At 47.2% G+C, this 20597-nt stretch overlaps 2 protein-coding genes across 3 annotated transcripts; both read left to right on the top strand.

The window, feature by feature from the left end:
* The first annotated feature begins 1883 nt into the window (after positions 1-1883).
* Positions 1884-10530, top strand: ros1 (c-ros oncogene 1, receptor tyrosine kinase). Its single transcript, XM_047031411.1, has 19 exons — positions 1884-2144; positions 2324-2375; positions 2664-2868; positions 3011-3087; positions 3364-3489; positions 3615-3799; positions 4228-4325; positions 4415-4923; positions 5465-5671; positions 5905-5988; positions 6101-6221; positions 6958-7123; positions 7282-7346; positions 7590-7719; positions 7943-8040; positions 8274-8477; positions 8714-8848; positions 8935-9389; positions 9564-10530. Exons 1-19 carry the CDS (start codon positions 1995-1997, stop codon positions 9692-9694), a joined length of 3198 nt encoding a protein of 1065 aa, XP_046887367.1. The 5' UTR covers positions 1884-1994; the 3' UTR covers positions 9695-10530.
* Positions 10531-10646: 116 nt separating this feature from the next.
* On the top strand, positions 10647-20313 carry LOC124474345 (calcipressin-1-like). Of its 2 annotated transcripts, none has more exons than XM_047030365.1 (4): positions 10647-11110; positions 17912-18085; positions 18501-18660; positions 18950-20313. In XM_047030365.1, the coding sequence occupies exons 1-4, from the start codon at positions 10994-10996 to the stop codon at positions 19126-19128; spliced, it is 630 nt and encodes a 209-aa protein (XP_046886321.1). In that variant the 5' UTR covers positions 10647-10993; the 3' UTR covers positions 19129-20313. The 2 variants fall into 2 exon arrangements, with proteins under 2 accessions (XP_046886321.1, XP_046886322.1); XM_047030366.1 differs by lacking the exon at positions 10647-11110 and adding an exon at positions 15350-16937.
* The last annotated feature ends 284 nt before the right edge of the window (positions 20314-20597 follow it).

Genomic DNA, 20597 nt, shown 5'->3' with positions numbered 1-20597 from the left:
GATGGGGAGTGTGTGTGTGTGTGTGGGATGAATGGGGAGGGCTTGTATGTGTGTGTGTTTATAACAAAAAATGTCATAATTCTTCAGAGGGATGGAAGGAGACCTTGATATTAAGACAACATCATGATGCAGAGTGAAGTGTTTCTTGGTATCTACCATTTCTCTTCTGCTGGATCCTGTTCCAATAGCAGGCTATGCAGTAGTAAGAATTACAGATCATAAGTTGAAAACATAGCGACAGCTTAATCTGAGGTAATATAGGAAGCAGCGAACAGTCATTATCTATGTTTGCCTCTGTTGTGGTAATCGCTTCACCACCTTTCAAATTAAATGGATGAGCTTTGCTACTAGGGAGAAGAGAAAATGCTACTGAAACTAGTGAATTGGATGTTGGGTAAATATCTAGAATAGCAAGATCACTTCAAGGATTCAGGGTTTATTCATCTTGATCCACTGAAATGTCTCACAATGTCCATGGCCACTGCAGCATGTCGATTTATTCTCCATCTCTAAATTTGCCTTTGCATCCTCTGTTGTTGGCTGGGAAGACGCACCTGTTCCCATCTGATAGGGTGAAGATATTGAACCTGTGGTAAGCTAATTTCAGCCTGGCGGTGAGACAACTTGGACATAGTTAGTGGAAAAATATTTTAGCTATTTATACGCTGGGGTCCAATAAAACAAGGCTATTCACAACCGATAGAAATATCAACAAATACATGAAGTTCATCGTCATGGAGTTCTCCGCTTGTGCATTTAAGTAAAATACAATTGACCTATCAGGTATATTTTTAAATGTGTTAAATTAATAGTTTGCGGCTGGTTTACTGTAAGAAATGTTCTATGTGGTACTAATGCAAGCCTATTTTTTGAAAGAGGAAGGAGTTTTCATTTGGGAGGCGTGAATGTGACCCCTTCCTTTCCACTGGCCTTTCACCAATGTAGTGTTTGTGGTCGGACAAATTAACACCATTTGACTAGTTGACACCAGTTGACTAGTGAGAATATTTTAGGAACGACTTCTAAATTTTGTCCGACTTTGCCATCTAGTGGCTAAATACGGCAATGTCATCCGTCATAGATAGCTCTGTAAATCAAAGTACAAATACTTAGTTACTGTACTGAAGTTGATTTTTCTGGTATCAGTAGGCTATTTTACTTTACTATTGAATTATCTGCCAACTTTTTTACACAAATATCTGTACCTTATACTCTACTATTTTCAAGTCAGGCTCGTCACCCTACTTTAGTTTTAATCTGTATTTGGTAGCAGGATCTCTCTTCTCACCTCTCCTTTCACTGTGTGTGAAAATATATGTATGATTTTTTTTCAGAATATTTTCGATAAAGTTCTGGATTTTTGGGGGGGGATGATCTCGGGTATTACGACCATTAATAATGTATCATGTTACTGTCTCACTGGGTCATTTAGTGGAACGTCCATGCTTACAGGTGTTTGGATTTGATAAATACATCTGTTGATGAACCTGCGCTATCAGTCACATTGTGTGTTGGGTTGGAACCCATGTCCATGTGGGCTCTTACACTTGTTATCATCGATCCCTCTTCTTCTCTTACCACTTCCTCTCCCACCTCCACTCACACACGCACACACGCACGCACACACACACACACACACACACACACACACTCTCCCTCTCCCTCTGTCACTGATGGTGTGAATGTTACGATAGCAACTTCCTGAATGTTTGAGAGTCCAGAGTCCAGCCTTCTGTTTAGTCTTTGGTATGAGCTACCTTTGACAAGACAGGCCAGCCCTTGGGTTAGGGTGGATATAGCCCTGGGTGGGTGTGTTTACACTCCAAATCATTTAGAGACACTGATCACAGAGGGGATAGCAGCCATAAGGAAACAGACTGAGATGAAAGTTCTCATTGTACTGTAGTTAGTCAGTAGTAGTTAACAGCCCGTTTTAATAGTGTCGACTTGACACAAGATTTTATCATTAACTCTAAGACTAAGACTAGATACACATGTATGTAATAAAATGTGTGGGTGAAATGGACGTCAAACGGATGAAGGGTCTTTTGTCACGAACAACAAGAGATTTGATCTCAGTATCCGTGTTTGTCTGTATGTGTGTGGACGCAGTCATCCAGAAACCAACTCAGCACTTTCAGACGGTGAGTTATTCATCCTCGGGTGTTTGACTGTCATTTTGAGATCATGTAGTCCATGTATCTTACAGTGCACTGGGAAGCCTGTCATGTAGATTTCTTTTTAGAAAGAGATCTAAATTAAACTAAATGATTGATTCAACATTTTTTGTTTCTAATTGGTGATACTTTGCTGGTGTTTGTAGAGTGTGAATGGTACAGAGGTGCAGACAGACATTTACAGACAGAACAACTCTGGTGAGTCAAAGCATCCCATAATATCCTGTCTGACTCTGAAGACGTCAGCTATTTCATAATATTTGTTTTTACCTGTGGTGGCTGTGTCAGTGTTCTGTATCAGAACACATGGACTAGTGTATGAAAACCTCCCATTCAAACACAGTGGGGTTATTTAAATTGATAAAGAATGCTTTTAGCAGATGCTTTTACCCCAAGAGCCATATTGCAGGGAGTGGGATTTGAACCTGCATCCTGTGAAATGCTTAGACCGCTGATCTGAATCAGGACCCGTCTCCTGTGTTCCAGTACCCTCTGTGCCTCTTGGCCTCATGGTGGAGAGTTTGTCAAGCGAGAGTATTGAGGTCACCTGGTCAGCCCCTGACGAACCAGCGGGGATCATCATTGGCTACAACCTCAACCTCACAGACCAATCACGTACCATCAGCTCCACAGTCGGCGCTGATGACTTCAGCACTTCCTTCTTCCCAACTTCAGCTAACACTACATACAGGTAGGTCTTGTGATGTAAAATGTTGCTATCTGGTTGAATCCAGGAAGTCCCACTTGACCACAAACATCTAAACCCCTGGTTGAAGGGTGAATGCATCTTTGTTGCTGTGGTATAGAAAGCTGATGCGTGTTCCTTCCTTCAGGGTCACCGTGGCAGCGGTGAACAGGAAGGGACAGGGGTCAGCGGCGACAGCCAACTTCACCACACCTCCCAGAGAAGGTCAGTATCCAGCTGGAAACATCTCCATTTGTGTTTCTCCTCCAATAAACTTGAAGCTTGGTTTGTGTGAGCGTTAAGCTCTAGAGCAGGTCCCTGTGGTGTACTGGTTCACGAGAGCAGATCCCTGTGGTGTACTGGTTCATGAGATCAGGTCCCTGTGGTGTACTGGTTCATGAGAGCAGGTCCTTGTGCTGTACTGGTTCATGAGAGCAGGTCCCTGTGGTGTACTGGTTCATGAGAGCAGGTCCCTGTGGTGTACTGGTCCTCGTGTTTCAGAGCCGAGGGGAGGGGATTGGGTGTTCCTGTCCAGGATGAGGTCGCTCAGGAGAAAGGAGATCTCTGCTGGGATCCTGGAAGAGGCCCTCTGCCTCCCTGAAGATCTGATCCAGGGCAACATCACTGGTGAGTCCACATTGATCTCTGTCTCTCTTGTTCTCTTTTTCTCGCCCTCTCCCTGTCTCCACCTCTTTCTCTCTCTCTCTTAATTTGTCATTTCAAGGATGTCTCTGTTTTATCTTCTTGTACAGGGGTGTCGGTACATCCCAGCGCCAGCCAGGTTTACTTCTCAGCAGGGGTGCACATTTGGGTCAAAGGAGATAAGAATCTAACGGACCCCTCTGACATGGTGCTGTTCCACTCCGCTCCTCTAGGGGTCACTGCTCTGTCTGTGGACTGGCTCTACAGACGGCTCTTCTTCATCTCTGATGGAAAGGTGCGACACACACGTTACGTTCCCATTTCACAGACGCTTTGATCCAAAGCAACGTGGAAACAGTGCTGGTGGAACAGGAGATCCCAAGTGGGTTGTGTTTCGGGACACAGTCCCAGTGTTTTATGTAAGGGTACATGTTACTGTGTCAGTGTTCAGGCAGCCTCCCCCTCTCCCCTTGCAGGTGTCTCAGTATTCAGGCAGCCTCCCCCTCTCCCCCCTTGCCGGTGTTTCAGTGTTCAGGCAGCCTCCCCCTCTCCCCTTGCAGGTGTGTCAGTGTTCAGGCAGCCTCCCCCTCTCCCCTTGCAGGTGTTTCAGTGTTCAGGCAGCCCCCCCCTCTCCCCTTGCAGGTGTTTCAGTGTTCAGGCAGCCTCCCCCTCTCCCCTTGCAGGTGTTTCAGCGTTCAGGCAGCCTCCCCTTCTCCCTTGCAGGTGTTTCAGTGTGGGCTGGACAACTGCCCCGACCCCCAGAAGGTTCCCCTGCCTCTCCCCAACCCTCCCTCTAGGATCGTTGCAGATCCGTACAACGGGTGAGCTAACAAACCTTCCTGTCAGTACTGACTGTGTGGAGTTAGAACCGCAGACCACATTGCCAGTACCAAACTGTCCCATCCTCTAGGTACCTGTTCCTCCTGCTGCCTGATGGGATACATCGCTCTGTCCTCCCGGACCCCTCGCAGGCTCAGACCCTCGCCCTGACCCCAGTGGTGACCCGCCGCGCCCTGCTCGACCTGGCGGTCAGCTTCGCGAACAAGAGGGTTGTGTTCTTTGAACAGGTCAACCGGACCATCTCCGCCACCTTCCTGGACGGATCGGATCACGTGACCCTCCGTCCGGATGTAGGCTTCTTGCACTCCGTCCAGAGCCTGGCCTATGAGAAGGATCTCTTTTTGCTGACCAATGGGTGGGCAGTGTACCAGGAAGTGAAACAGGGGAATGTCTTTAATGAGTTCCTGGTGGACTGTGACATCTGGGAGCCCAGCCAGTCGGGGTTTGATAACGTCCGGGTATCCAGCTCCTCCTCCCAGCCACACCCCGTCCCCCGGAGACCCAGGGCTCTGGAGGTCGTGTTTGGAGCCAGCATGGCGTCCGTGACATGGGAAACACCTGCACTGAGGACAGGAGCCAGTAAGGACACACTGTCAGATGTTCAGTCTTCTAAATTAAATGTCTTTGTAGATCCTGACTGGGGTTTCAAGTTTGTTGTTTTTACAGGCACAGTGCAACCTTTGGTCCTTCTCTTCTCAGCAGTCTAACCTAGATCCTTTATCTCAGTAGTCTAACCTAGATCCTTTATCTCAGCAGTTTAACCTTGATCCTTTATTTCAGCAGTCTAACCTAGATCCTTTATCTCAGCAGTCTAACCTAGATCCTTTATCTCAGCAGTCTAACCTAGATCCTTTATCTCAGCAGTCTAACCTAGATCCTTTATTTCAGCAGTCTAACCTAGATCCTTTATCTCAGCAGTCTAACCTAGATCCTTTATCTCAGCAGTCTAACCTAGATCCTTTATCTCAGCAGTCTAACCTAGATCCTTTATCTCAGCAGTCTAACCTAGATCCTTTATCTCAGCAGTCTAACCTAGATCCTTTATCTCAGCAGTCTAACCTAGATCCTTTATATGGTTTCAAGTCGTCTGCAGGTGAAATGTTGTGTTTTTGTTTGTCAGGTCCGTCATCATGGCAGAACTGGACGTACTCGGTGAGGATCTCTTGTTTGAACGGGTCTGAGACGCTGACTCAGGACCAGCTGATCAACACTCATCACACATTTAACGGGCTGCGGGGTAACCATGGATACGCGGTGACAGTGTGGGCGGAGTCTCCAGGTGGACGCTCCGCCTCCGTGCGGTTCGAGGGATCCACGCTCACACTTGGTTAGAACGCTTGCATTTCCAGTCCGTCCAATCAGGGGCCGCGGTTATTAGGATGACCTTTCTTTTGAGGCTCTTTGAAGATCTTGTTTTTATGATACAGACCTTTGTTACCTGTTTATAGAATGTGTCAGATCATATCATGGTGTGAAATACTACTGTATTACATTTCATTTAATTGTATTATAGTATTCCATTATAATATAAAAATAAAATAATTATATTTTGTTTGACAGAGGACCACAAATACAGTCCCTTGGTCATTGGTGTGACTACAGTGATGGGTATAATCTTCATTGCTATGATTGTTGCTGTAGTTGGTGAGTCTTAAACACCATCACCTGTCCTTTATCAAGCACACATTCTCTTTCATGAGTACATGATCTTAATTCTGTAAATGTGATGTGTAATGTGTGATTCTCCTCTCGGTAGTTTGGTGTCGGCGGCCGAGGAAGAGGGTTCTGGAGGGCAACACAGTGGTGCTTCCCCCTGACAAGGAGCTGGAGGTCATCAGGGGATTGGTGGGGCTCGCCAACGCCTGCTACGCTGTCAGGTAGTTCCAGACACACAGAACACTGGACTGACACACTTATAGACTGACTAATTCCATGTCCCCTTTAGAAGTGTCCGCTAAATTTCTACAATATACGCCAAAACACTGTGTTTCCTACCGTACTTAGAGATGGGACGTAACGTACAAATACTGTACTTCTAACATTTATTTGTAAATAAGTTTGTATCATTGATGAGTACTTGATGAGGACTCAACTATACTCTACCGTACTCTATTGTACTCTGCTCTGCTTTAATGTACTCTGTTTTAGGCTTTTCTGTTCTCCTCTCCCCTCTTCTCCTCTCTCCTTCCGCTCCTTTCACTGTGAAAAAGGTTTCGTAAAAAAGATCACTTTTGAAAAATTTGTTTAGAAAGGTTGAAAAAGAATGATGAGAGGTCCTTGAACAGGTAGTAGTAATGGCTACTTTTTTGTTAAGTATGTGTCAGAGCTCATACTTCTTTACTTTTATCCTGAGTGAAAAAGCACTTAAGCTTTTACAAGTCTTTTTAAACATGAGTGTCTGTACTTCTACTTGAGTGAAGGATGTGTGTACTTTTGCCATCTCTGACCGTACTTCATAGATTATCCTTATATGAGGTAGTCGTACAATCCTCAATGTGGTCTGTATGAGTCACAGTATGTATTTTTACAGTTGTAGACGTGTAAACGTATTACAGTTATAAGACGTGTATTGTGCTTATCACAGTTTTTAACCCGTATATTCCTGTCTGTTAGCCCCCTCCCCATCCACAGCAACACATCCACCTTACCTCTGTTCCCTCGCGAGAGCCTCAAGCTGCAAAGGCTTCTGGGTAGCGGGGCCTTCGGGGAGGTGTATGAAGGCATGATTGTAGGTCAGCCCATCCAGGAAGTCATACCCCAAAATAGAGTAGCTGTGAAGGTAAATGTTCCGATAAAGTTTCTCATTTCAAAATCTGTCAGGATTTATTTGTATTTATTAAACCAGGAAGGGCTCTTTGAGATTATGTATTTTTTCCTAGAATTGGTTGGAAGATTATACAGATGTTTTACCGATTTTCTAATGGATCTTTTGTGTAGACTCTGAGAAAAGAAGCGACAGAGAGTGAAAAAGCTGAATTTCTGAAAGAAGCTCACATAATGAGGTAAATAAGCTGTCTACTACATTCACTGAATCTCCTCTGGGGGGCGCTGTATGTTTGATCTTCTGTGATTCTTGTGTGTGTTTGCATCTTCATGTTCATGTCTATGTATGAAGTTTTCGATCCTCCTATATCTTTAGCAACCAGTTCCAACACCCCAACTTCCTGCCTTTCCTGAGTGTGTGTGTGTGCTTGTCTGTATGTGTGTGTGCTTGTCTTTGTGTGTGTGTGTTTCTCGTCATACAGCCAGTTCCAGCACCCCAACATTGTGCGTCTGCTGGGGGTGTGTGTCCAGAACGAACCCCAGTTCCTGATTCTGGAACTGATGCCAGGAGGTGACCTGCGCTCCTACCTCATGAAGGCTCGTCCGTCCGTGGTCCGTACAGACAGGACACCCTCTTGTTTCCTCCCCTTTCCTCTCCTCTCCCCTCCTCCCCTTTCCTCCCCTTTCCTCCCCTCCCCTCTCCTCTCCTCTCCTCCCCTTTCCTCCCCTCTCTTCCCCTCCTCTCCCCTCCCCTCCCCTTTCCTCCCCTCTCCTCTCCTCCCCTCTCCTGCTGTGACGAGCACCATTAAGTGTGTGTTTGTCTGCTGATGTTCAGAGTCGCGGCTCACTGCTCAGTGCAGAACAGCAGCTGGACATCTGCTGGGACACCTGTCAAGGCTGTGCCTACCTGGAGAAGATGCACTTTGTCCACAGGTTTGACAGTCTTTCACTGTAGACAGGGGGTTTACTGGTACTGTACAGAAGTTACTGTATATAAGTTACTGTGTAAATACAGTGGGATCGGTATAGATCAATGGTAGAGCATTTTATTGCAGATTAGGAGTTTAAAAGTTAAAATCCTTCCAAAGGATCACATTGTATAGACTGTATTTCTGTCATAGCCTGTAGTTAGTGCTATAATGGGATGAACGATGTCGTCCATGCAGAGATATAGCAGCCAGGAACTGCCTGGTGTCTGTGCGTGGCTACAACGACTCTGAAAGGACGGTAAAGATTGGAGACTTCGGATTGGCTCGGGATGTATACAAAAATGACTACTACAGGAAGAGGGGCGAGGGGCTACTTCCTGTACGCTGGATGTCTCCTGAAAGTCTGTCGGACGGAGTCTTCAACAAACACACCGACGTCTGGTAGTGGTCAGCTTGTCTTTGGGGTTCTGTACTGTCATCTGGTAGTGGTCAGCTTGTCTCTGGGGTTCTGTACTGTCATCTGGTAGTGGTCAGCTTGTCTCTGGGGTTCTGTGCTGTCGTCTGGTAGTGGTCAGCTTGTCTTTGGGGTTCTGTGCTGTCGTGACATGTTGTTGTGGATACGGAGAGAGAAACACGAGCCTGTCTTTCTGTTGGTGTGTTTTTGTTAACGCGTCCAGGTCGTTCGGGGTGCTCCTCTGGGAGATAACCACACTGGGACAGCATCCCTATCCCGCCCTGTCTAACCTGGAGGTCATGCACCACATCAACTCTGGAAAGAGACTGTCCAAGCCTTTAGACTGCCCTCTGGCCCTGTAGGTGTACCGTTGTCATTTCCTGAATGCTTTAAGTTACCGATGAACTGGTTGCGTGATTGGTTGACGGGTGGTTTGATTGACAGCTATGATCTGATGCTTCGGTGTTGGAGTTCGCTGCCTGGTGAACGACCCAGTTTCCGGATGCTCCAGATCAGCTTGGCCCGGCTCAGACCCGCCCAGGACCCTCTTAGCCCCGCCCAGGACCCTCTTAGCCCCGCCCAGGACCCTCCCAGGCCCGCCCACGACCCTCTCAGACCCGCCCAGGACCCTCTCAGCCCCGCCCAGGACCCTCTTAGCCCCCCCCAGGACCCTCTCAGCCCCGCCCAGGACCCTCTTAGCCCCGCCCAGGACCCTCTTAGCCCCGCCCACGACCCTCTCAGCCCCGCCCAGGACCCTCCCAGGCCCGCCCACAACCCTCTCAGCCCCGCCCAGGACCCTCTTAGCCCCGCCCAGGACCCTCTTAGCCCCGCCCACGACCCTTTCAGCCCTGTCCAGAATCGGTTTGCAGGCCACGTCAACCAGGCCTACCAGGAGGACGGTGAGTACATTACTTTACTACCATGCAACTGCATAGAAATACATTTAAAAAGTAAAAGCTTTCACGAACGATTGTTCATGAAAAGCCTCAGTAGAAAGGATATGACCACCACAACCTTAACTCAACAGTTCAGTACGGTGTATTGCTATTGGCCTCTTGTGTTATTGTCTCCAGAAGCAGACTGCATCACGGTGGATGAGGATGAAGGCACAAGGGTAGGCCTAACTCACGTGGTCAGTGAAGAAGGACTAAACTACCTGATGTTTAGAGTGGACGGGCCGGGAGAGGACACCGATGGACGTTAACCCTGCTAGCCGAAGAGGATAGCTTAGTGGTTAGAGGATAGCTTAGTGGTTAGAGCATTGCAGGTCAAGAGGTTGCAAACTCACATCCCTCCCTGGTACTATGTATCTTAAGGTCTGCTAAATGAACACATTATATGTGATGTGGATCCCTGCCAGAGGTCTGGTACTACTAACAATGGGCCAGAGATTTTATGATCGTCATTTATGATTCAGGAATTTTGCACAGACATGCTGTCATTGGGTTTTTTACATGGTTTAATATATTTTTCTGTTACTGTTTTTACTACATAAAACTTAAATCTTACAATGAATTAATCAACATAAATGTAGTGTTTATATGTAAATGTTGTTATCTATAGTTTAGTAATATTGAAGTAAAGTAATATTGATACATGAGACGTTGTGGTGGTGCACATCTCACTCAGGGTGAGGTATCTGTGGCTTAAATATCTCGCAAACTGGACACAGTTTAAAAGTGAAACATGGTGGGTATTTGGGTCAGGACCAAAGGACGTGCAGTGAAGCGCGTTGTTGAAGTTGTTTGGACTCGACAAGAAATAAATAAAAGTCTATTTGAGACAATATAAAAGGAGCAGATATTGAACAGGCAAGGAGACTGCCTAAAATACTGAGGTCAGTATTCTGTAGATTTTGATATCCGTTTTCTCATCCTTCGTTCTGTGCTGTAGAAATAGTGTGCATTGGAGACAACTAACGTTAAATCTATGACTGAGGTTGGTCTTTTGTACAATGTCTATTAATATGATTATGATGATGGAATGTACAATATCGCTGTTTGCATTGGATCGAAAAAAATGTTAATCTAATCTGCCATAGATTTTTATTATTGTACACATTTTCACAGAATAGGATACATTATTTAAAAAGGAAACTGTCGTGTTATTGTTCGGCATGACTTTTATTTTGACACGTATCCATAATGCGCTAAAGGAAGTTCGGTAGTTTACTGAAGCTCGGATACTTCTCGAGGCTAGCTAGCTGGGCATTCAATAAGGTTTATACGGATTAACCGATTATATTACATTACATTTATCTTATTTATGTGCCACACGAATAAATATTCATTAATGACGCATCGAGTGTTGGCGGAATACCAAGGTGTATCTTTAGTAAAGGGTCCTTCCACTTGATGATAGTCTGCTAGCTAGCTCTGATTTAGTTAGGTAATGCTGGCTAGAGCTGTGATTCAAACCTCGTTTAAATTGATCTAGCCAGCTAGCGACTACGGCTAAGACATTCTCGATATTGTACCAATTAATCAAAAACACGAGGCCCATCATGCAGCAAACAGAGGAAAGTGGCGAAGCGACCGTGGACGTTCAGTTTACCGACCTCCCGAACGCTCTAATCGCGTGCAAAGTCACCGAGGAGGTTTTCAATGACCAGAGTCTGAAGGTAAGCCGATGATCAGTGAAACTATTAAGTTTAATTTAAATGCCATTGGTTAAAATGCTTTGTCCAGTTCATAGCTGTAGTGTCAAGACTAGCGTGTTGCATTGTTGATTAAGTTTGCTATTTGTGTCTTTTCTGTATTCTGTAATATGGAGAATGATGCTAGCTAGCTATCACTGTAAGCTTGTGCTAACTAGTTTAGAATATTTGTTCATGCTATCAAAGTAACAGTTACCGCTATTTTAATCAACTTCCTACTGTATACAGCAACCTATTTTAACAGCGTTGAGGCCTGATTGACTACTCGCTTACAGGTGTTTCAATTTTTCATTATCTTGTGTAATTCAAGGGATTCTACAGTTATTTTGTCCTTGGCCAGCATTGACGAGAAATATTGCTTTCTATTCACCTACTGCTGTAACTGGTATCTAGTGCATTAGTGAAGATACACAGTGAAGTCTCGTGGATCCACTCTTAAACGATTTGTTCCTGCAAGACCCGCATGGAAACGCTGAAGTTCCTTTCCCAGGTTGCATCTAATAGGGGTCGGAACAATTCAATCAGCAAGATAGTTTCCTTTCCAACATAGGAAATAAGATGATACGAATAAACAAGCTTTCTGAATTTTCTCAGTTAATACGGTGACTAAACCACAGACTCACTTTCAGAGAATTTCTTCTTGATTCTTAAATAACACACAGCAGCTTGTGTTCCTGTTAGCTGTGTCTCAGTCATGTGTATGCAGGTGATGTGTCACCATTTCGTTGGTGAAGCTAGTATTTGAAGTGAGGACTGATGGGCCTGGTTATGCTTCTTACGTGAGTCATATGTGGTAAGAAAGCTGTTTTCTGAACAACAATGTAAAAGATGGAAAGTTGGCATCACATGAACAGTAAGGAGCTTTGCAGACAGCTGGAGGGAATTGATGATCCGCAGGAACAGCAGCCAAGGCCTGAAGGCTACATAGTTCAGTGTTTTACAAATAATACAAATAATACACAGTTTGTGTGCCAATTTATTGGACACTCAATTCTTTAAATTGTGTTTTATGACACCTATCCATTGCTCGGTTGAATGATGTCTCAGAAAATATGTTTTACATAAAACAACAACTATTGATCAGTTTGATCCTATTAACACAGAAATATGGCGGAAGCACTGTTTGTAGTGGAGCCTGTCTGCCAGCTTGGAGCCTGTCTGTCAGCTTGGAGCCTGTCTGTCAGCTTGGAGCCTGTCTTCCAGCAGCCAGCTTGGAGCCTGTCTGTCATCTTGGAGCCTGTCTGTCATCTTGGAGCCTGTCTGTCAGCTTGGAGCCTGTCTGTCAGCTTGGAGCCTGTCTGTCAGCTTGGAGCCTGTCTTCCAGCAGCCAGCTTGGAGCCTGTCTGTCAGCTTGGAGCCTGTCTTCCAGCAGCCAGCTTGGAGCCTGTCTGTCAGCTTGGAGCCTGTCTGTCATCTTGGAGCCTGTCTGTCAGCTTGGAGCCTGTCTGTCAGCTTGGAGCCTGTCTGTCAGCTTGGAGCCTGTCTGTCAGCTTGGAGCCTGTCTTCCAGCAGCCAGTTTGGAGCCTGTCTGTCAGCTTGGAGCCTGTCTGTCAGCTTGGAGCCTGTCTTCCAGCAGCCAGTTTGGAGCCTAATCCATGGAAATGTGAGTGAGACAGAAGTCAGCAAAGGGAGACTACCTGTCCTGGACAACACCAAACAGCAACATTCAGGCTGGTAGGACATCATCACCCACTCCAACACCTGTGTCCAGGCTGGGGTGTCGGGTGTCCTCTCCAGAGGAGCCCTGATCTAGGGGATCAGAATGACGAGAGAGATCTGAAGAGCAGACGTCTCTGGCAGTGTGTTCACAACATGGCTTCTCTCCATGTGGGTTAGCCATGTGTTCGGACTCTTCTAACCAAGGTGTTTGACCCCACAGCTCTGGTTGTCGCGGTAAAACTGGTTGTCGTGGTTGAGCTCTGGTTGTCGCGGTGAAACTCTGGTTGTCGCGGAGGACACAGGAAGAGCAACAGCTGAGGTCAAAGCACAAAGCATTCTGGGAAACAAACATGGCGAAGAGGGCTCACAGTAGAATCATATTTACTCTGTGCTGAATTTGATTTGTCATTGTTTGACCTGATAGAAAAGCAGGGGCAGCTCTTAGTTTAGATGACCCAGTTAAAACGCTCTCACCTGGGATGCAGTGTGTGAGAAAAAATAGACGGCCGATCGTGCAAAGGGTGCATGCAATTTTCAGTTAACAAACGATTGCACAACCGGTCCTTTCATTCAGCAATTCACACTGTACACAACAGGTCGTTCTCAAGTTACTAGACATCCCTTAAATGTTGGTTTTACCCTCGTAATCTTAGTCTGTGGGAATAATTTCACACAGAACTCTTGAGTCAGATGCTGAGAGTTAAATAGCAGGCAAAGTTGTCATGGCGAACACAGACACCTGCCATTAGTATGCTTACTGTCAGACATCCAAGCTAACACTTTGCCTCTGACTGTGTGTATTGTTGTCTGTAGTTCTGAGCTCTGGTAGATTGTTCTGGATAACTCTGCTGAGGTACATTTTCCAGTCATATCACCCACAGTGACTCAGGTTCCAGGCCTGTAATGTGACATGCTGACTAATCATTGAACACTCAGTAGAACCTGGAAGGAAGCGTGTGAAAAGATGACTGCCCCCCCCCCCCCCCTTTCTCGTTGTTATCGTCAGTCAGCTGAGAGCTCATATGATGGAACATTCCATGGTGTGTGTGTGTGTGTGCTTGTGTACCTGGGAGCGCGTGTGTTTTCTGTTTGTCGTCTGTGTTGACTGTGCCGATGACTCGGTCAAGTGTTTGCCTGCCACAAAGCTTGTAAATATTGGCCTTCACGTTACGGTTCCACCCAGAGTAATGTAGCCTGCGGTCCCTAGCTTCAGCTAACTGCTTCAGCTGTCCCCCTAACTCTTCCTCTGAATCACCCAGACAACACTGCTTCTCGCCAGGCAGAGTCCAGCCCTCATGCCACTAGGACCCTCCAGGATTCACTGCACAGCCTTCTGGGTCTCAAAGCTTCCGTGACAGTGCTCAACCCATCAGAGCATCAGGATTTTATTACAGTGATATAAGCACTCTCATACTGGAAACTCTGACATGCTGTTTACTCTCTGACATATTAACATGCTGATAGGAGGAGGCTACGGAGCTAGCCTCGGGCCAGGAGAGAGGAGAGACGAGACAGACAGAGAGAGAGAGGGGCAAGGACTCAGAGACCAACTTAGAGTAAGAAAGAGAGGAGAGACTGTTAGAGAGAGAGAGAGAGAGAGAGAGAGAGAGAGAGAGGGGCAGAGAGAGACGGGGAGAGACAGATGGAGAGAGACCAACAGAGAGAGGACTCAGTGAGGGAATGGAAAAATTTAAATATGTAACCAAAAAAGGCTGATGGAAAAAATGTAGGACTGAGAGCACAGACACACACACTCACACACAGACACACACGCACGCACGCACGCACTCATTCTTTTTAGATCAGGGTTAGGGTGTGCCAAAAGGATATATAAAGGACAGAGTTTCACTGAGGTCTGAAGGTCTGGAGATGTTTAACATGACCTCCACAGTCTAAAACAAGAGGCTAAGTAGATATCTGGAGATGTTTAACGACCACAAACACGAGCTCTCGCCTCGACACAAAGGGAAACCACAGCCACTCTCCAGGGAGCCGCTAAACAGCATTTTCCACACAACACATATTTTCCATACAGCATCCACACCCAGAACAAGGGACCTGTGGTCTGTCACTCACTCACACAGCAGCACACCTATACTGTGTCCAGGCACAGCAGCACACCTGCACTGTGTCCAGGCACAGCACCACACCTGTACTGTGTCCAGGCACAGCAGCACTGTGTCCAGGCACAGCAGCACACCTGTACTGTGTCCGGGCACAGCACCACACCTGCACTGTGTCCGGGCACAGCACCACACCTGTACTGTGTCCAGGCACAGCAGCACTGTGTCCAGGCACAGCAGCACACCTGTACTGTGTCCAGGCACAGCACCACACCTGTACTGTGTCCGGGCACAGCACCACACCTGCACTGTGTCCGGGCACAGCAACACACCTGTACTGTGACACCAAGACTCTTCGACACAGAGAGAGACTCAGGGGTCTCCATGTTGTGACAGCAAAAGATCACATTGTCTCCATGTTTCTACCAGATTTCTGTTCTGTAACCAAAACCTGGTGGCAGGGGATATGGGACACAGTGGTTGAGGTCCCTGAATTATTTTGATGTTGAAGAAATCCACAGCCTAACCTGGCTTTAGAGCAGGGGAGACTGACATGTTCTAAACCCACACACATTCATTAACACACACACACACACACTTGATTCTTCAACGATCTAAAAGAGAGACCCCACAAGCACACTAACAATCTAATGATCTAGACAGGTCAAATCATGCTGTCTGGCTGTCCCACAACTATCCTGGTGAAGTCTGGCGAGCACACACACACACACACACATACATACACACACACACTCACACACATACACACACACACACACTTTTACCCCTACACGTCTGTGCTATTAATACCACCAACTCTTAGTGTTATCAAGCCTCCTGCTACATACTTTCCTTAAGCACTTCTCCTTCATCCCTTCCTTAAGCACTTCTCCTTCATCCCTTCCTTTGTCTGTATTTAACCCTCGACTAACTCTCCTCCATCACAGGCTGGGTGTCTCCTTGTCTTGTGTGCTTATGTGTCAAATGGGCCACATTGTGCTGAATGTTTTGTGTGTGTGTGTTTGTCTGTTTGCATGCGAGATTATTATTAGGCTTATTCTCACATATTTTCCATTCAATACCAGAAAAGAGATTAGTCATGAGGGAGAGGGAGAGAAAGAGAGAGAGAGAGAGAAAGAATGAGCAGATTAACACGTCAGTCAGTGGAGAGGTGATGTCACTGTTTTCCAGCCTCCCTATTCTCTCTCCACCTCACTCCCTCTGATTGGTCGGCAGCGGAGGAGGGGGAGGGACTGACTCCCAGTAAACGAGAGGGGAATAGGGGAGACCACGCCCCCTGCAGCTGAGGTTGGCTCGCAGTGAATGAACGCATGCAGAGAACAAGGAAGAGACGGAGGGAGGAGCCACATAGTGCGTCAGCAGCTCTGATATAAGTAGCTGGTCAGAGAGAGAGAGAAAGAGAGAGAGAGAGGGTAGTATTAGATGTGTATTTGGGCAGCCAGCCCACATTCTTCCGAAGCTTCTATTGTTGCAACACCAGATTAGACCAGGGCAGGAAGACCGGCTGTAGCAGGGGACTGTGTCAAGGGAGAACTGTGAACCCAGACGAGGTTGTGTGTGTGTGTGTACTGTCTGGCAGGCTGCACCTCCGAGGGTGGGTCCTGAATGCTAACTCGGCTAACCTTGGACGTGGCTGAGCCGTCTCTGTGCTTGATGCTGTGAGACCTGCTGGAGGGCTGTCTGTCTGGGCTGGGCTCCCGGCTGCTGCAGGGGAGAGAGTTAAGGAAGACGGAGGACTGGAATCGATCAGGGGAAGAAGAAAAAGAGAGCACAGCTAGAAGGACAAAAAGGAAAACTGAGAGAGAGAGAGGTGTGTGTTCTTTCGTTAGAGGAGGTTTCTCTCTGGTCTCACCCTGGGGAAGAACACGCCCCCAAACCCTTGCCACCCCCACCCCTCCTCTCGACCTCTGACCTCTCGCATCATCAGGTGGAAAGGCCTGCACCTTTCCAAACTTCCCATCATGCACATCAAGACGACTAAGTGTAACCACTTCTGCCTGGTCGCCTCGGTGACCAACCAGGAAGTGTTTGAACGACCTGAGGCCCAGGTAAGACCACTTCCTGGAGTGCAGGGGGACGGTGCGTGGCTCGTTAGCAGGCGTCCGGGACCAGAGGACTCTGACGTTGCAGGATCATAGACGTTCCTCTTTGATACAAGCCAGAAGGAGATCTGCCACACTTCCTGTTTCCTGTCCCTTCTGTTTGAGGTGGACCACCTATCTTCTCCTCCTTAGTCATCCTCATCAAAGCCAGGAGACGCTTCTCTTTCTTCTCACGGCCTGTGCTTCTGACTAACACAGGCCCTAACACAGGCCCCAGCACAGCGTAGTAATCGCTACATGGTTGAAACCTGATTGAAGTGTGATGGTAATTCCGGGAGGTGTGTTTTTAATCCCAGAGGGGCTTTAATCTGGCCTCCCTCTGTCATCATGCTGCCGCTGGGAGGGGTGGGTGCTGGGCATTCTTGTCGATCCTCCCTCTGTCATCATGCTGCCCTGGGAGGGGTGGGTGCTGGGCGTCGCCATGGCTACCGGCCAGGACGATGTGCACTTTAGTTGTTTAATCAGTGAAGAAACTACAACTGCTGTCCTTGAGAGAAACGCCTCTCTGTCTCTCTTTCTCTCTCTCTCTCTCTCTCTCTCTCTCTCTTTCTCTCTCTCTGTCTCTCTCACTGTCTCTCTCTGTCTCTCTGTCGCTCTGTCTCTCTCACAGACGTCAGCTTCAGGGTATTTTTAGAAAGTCGAATCAAGGATGGAAAAGTGTGTTGAATGACTTGAGTGTACAGTGCTGTGTTCTGAAAGGTTTGTTTGACACTTTAATGGCTATTGGGGTTTGTGTGTGTCAGTGTGTGTGTGTGTGCTTGTCAGTGTGTGTTCCAGTGGTTAAGCCTCCACAGGAATTATCCTGTGAAGATGGTGCAGCTGCAAGATCACAATACCTCCTTTATCAGACTGACTAATGTTCTCTCTTCCCCTCCTCCCTCCCTCCTCTCCCTTCCCCCCCCCCCCCCCTCCCTCCCCAGGCCAGTTTTGAGTCTCTGTTCCGCTCCTTCCATCCTGACGTGTCCTTCCAGTTCTTTAAGAGTTTCCGTCGCGTCAGGATCAACTTCAGCGATGCGCTGGCGGCGGCTGATGCCCGGCTCCGCCTCCACAAGAGCCACTTCAACGGCAAGGAGATGCGTCTCTACTTTGCTCAGGTTTGACACGCACACTTTGGTCTTGTCAGGCTAAATTCGAAACAATGTAAACTTAGAGAAACGAGGAGAAACAGGCGTAATGTTATGGAAAATTTCAACCTGACATTGTTTTGGTCCCCTGTGTTTTGTAGTTTAATGGGAAAACCCCCAGTTTACTGTTTTCTCTGTTGTCCTGATCATAAAACTGAACCCAGCTCTGAGATGTGAGCCTTTATTCAAGACAAATTTCCACCAAGCCAGTGTGGTGACCTATCCTGAGAATGATACATTCTATCTAGCTAGACGATGTTCTCCTTATAGACCCTGAAGCACTGCTGAAAGCTGAAACATTTCCACCTTCGTTCCACCTCTCATTGTCTTGTCCTTGTTTCTTCCCGCATCCTGCTTCCTGCTTCCCGCTTCCTGCTTCCTGCAGTCCGTCCATATAGGCAGTCCCCGCCTGGAGCCCCCCAAGCCGGATAAACAGTTCCTGATCTCGCCCCCTGCTTCTCCCCCTGTGGGCTGGAGGCAGGCACAGGACGCCACGCCCGTCATCAACTACGACCTGCTGTGTGCCATCTCCAAGCTAGGCCCAGGTACACACACACACACAGTGCCATCTCCAGGCTAGGCCCAGGTACACACACACACACAGTGCCATCTCCAAGCTAGGCCCAGGTACACACACACACACAGTGCCATCTCCAGGCTAGGCCCAGGTACACACACACACACAGTGCCATCTCTCACACACACACACACACACACACACCTTGCACACACTTCAGCTAGACCTGCGTCTTGCAGGCCTTAGTGATCAGCCGACCACATCATGCTGAAGGGTTCATTTGAGCTGACGTGCGTGCGCGTGTGTGTGTGCTCCAGGTGAGAAGTACGAGCTGCACACAGGCACCCCCACCACCCCCAGCGTGGTGGTGCACATGTGTGAGAGTGAGCAGGACAGCTCCGGGGGGGAGGATGACCCAGAGAGCAGCTCCCGCCCCCCTCGCCCCAAGATCATCCAGACGCGTCGGCCCGACTTCACCCCCAACGTCATGCAGTGAGAGGCAGAGCAGAGAGGGGGCGCTCTAACATCCAACATTCATCAAACCTTCCAGGACACCAGGCCTGGGAGTGTGTTTGGGACATGTAATACATCTTCCCCAACTCTAGGGGCAGCGGTGTCCCAAAGCCCTGCTTTTCATGGAGAGAAAGAGAAGGAAGAGAAAGATCATCTCTTGTCGTGTCACTTTTGTTTGCGTTTTTTTTATTTATCTCTTCCTTTTTCCATACGATGGGAATTAGTGACTTGGTAGAGAGAGGGAAAGTGCATCAGAAGTATTTGATAGATTAATGTTTTTACTGTTTTGTAAAATGTCCTCATTTTGCTTTGGTGCTACTTGATTCATCAAGCATGGAGGTTGTAACCTCAAACAGCGGAGTTGCTTGTGTAGATTTTCATTTGAACCTGTAGTCACCTCACCCCTCGCCCTGCCTAGACTGAGTTCACATTGTGTACTTGTACAACCACTGTTTTGGGTTGACATTTACACGTGGTACTGTAAATATGTTGTGTCTGTAGACCCTGTGCTGTGCTGTTGTCTTTAGTCCTACTGTTCAACCCTGAGGATCAGTCATGACCCCTCAGCGCTCCAACCATGTGGTTCATCTGCACACGAGACAACGAGGACAGGAAGATCCCTGACTAGGATTTGAGCTAGCTAGCACTCCTAGGTCATTCAGTCTCCCACTGTAACCTCACGGTTCATCTTACAGCTGTAGAGCATGACGCACTTTACCCCACGCTGCCATATCCTGCTTCAAACTGAGAGGGCGGAGCCAGGTGGGCGGAGCCAGGTGGGCGTTCTGCATGGGGATGTTCACAAACCCCATCATGTGCTGCGCTTGTTTAGCTTGAAACAGGCGGCCATTTTGGGGGCTGACATGCATCCATTGTGGCTCTGAACTGTACTTGGATGTATGGGAGTTGTAGTCCATTCCTGCCAGGGACTGTTGGAGTGTGTTCACCGTTTCATAGTAATGGGAGGGATTGTGTAGACACACTGTGAATGCATGTATTATCACAGCATATTGGAGATGGATTACGCTCCAAGCCCTAACTAGTAGGTAGATATTGCATTTAGCCAATTTAGCTACTTTTGTACTCTGAAACTACTGTTATTTGGAAATTTGTTTTACCTTGAAATAATCTTATGATTTATATCATTAAATAAATACCTAACATCTAACATGTACGGATGTGTCATTTGTTTCATTCAGTACGTTTTATTTCATAACACATATTGTAGCTGCCTCACTTTGTCCAGAATAATAATAATGCATTCATTTAGCAGATTTGTTTATTTTAAGCAAAATCCTTGGGGGATTAAAACCTGCAGTCTCTTTATCTGCAGATAAATGCATATCCCTGAGCTGCTCATTTCCGTATGTATAAATAGGAGAGACCAGAGGGTGATGACTCAGCTGTTACATAACGACACAGTCTCCGTCTCTTCCCCAAACACATGGACGT

The sequence above is a fragment of the Hypomesus transpacificus genome, chromosome 12 (assembly GCF_021917145.1).
Source record: "Hypomesus transpacificus isolate Combined female chromosome 12, fHypTra1, whole genome shotgun sequence".
In the NCBI taxonomy this organism is placed as follows: Eukaryota; Metazoa; Chordata; class Actinopteri; order Osmeriformes; family Osmeridae; genus Hypomesus; species Hypomesus transpacificus.
This window is presented reverse-complemented; position numbering and strand designations above follow the sequence as displayed.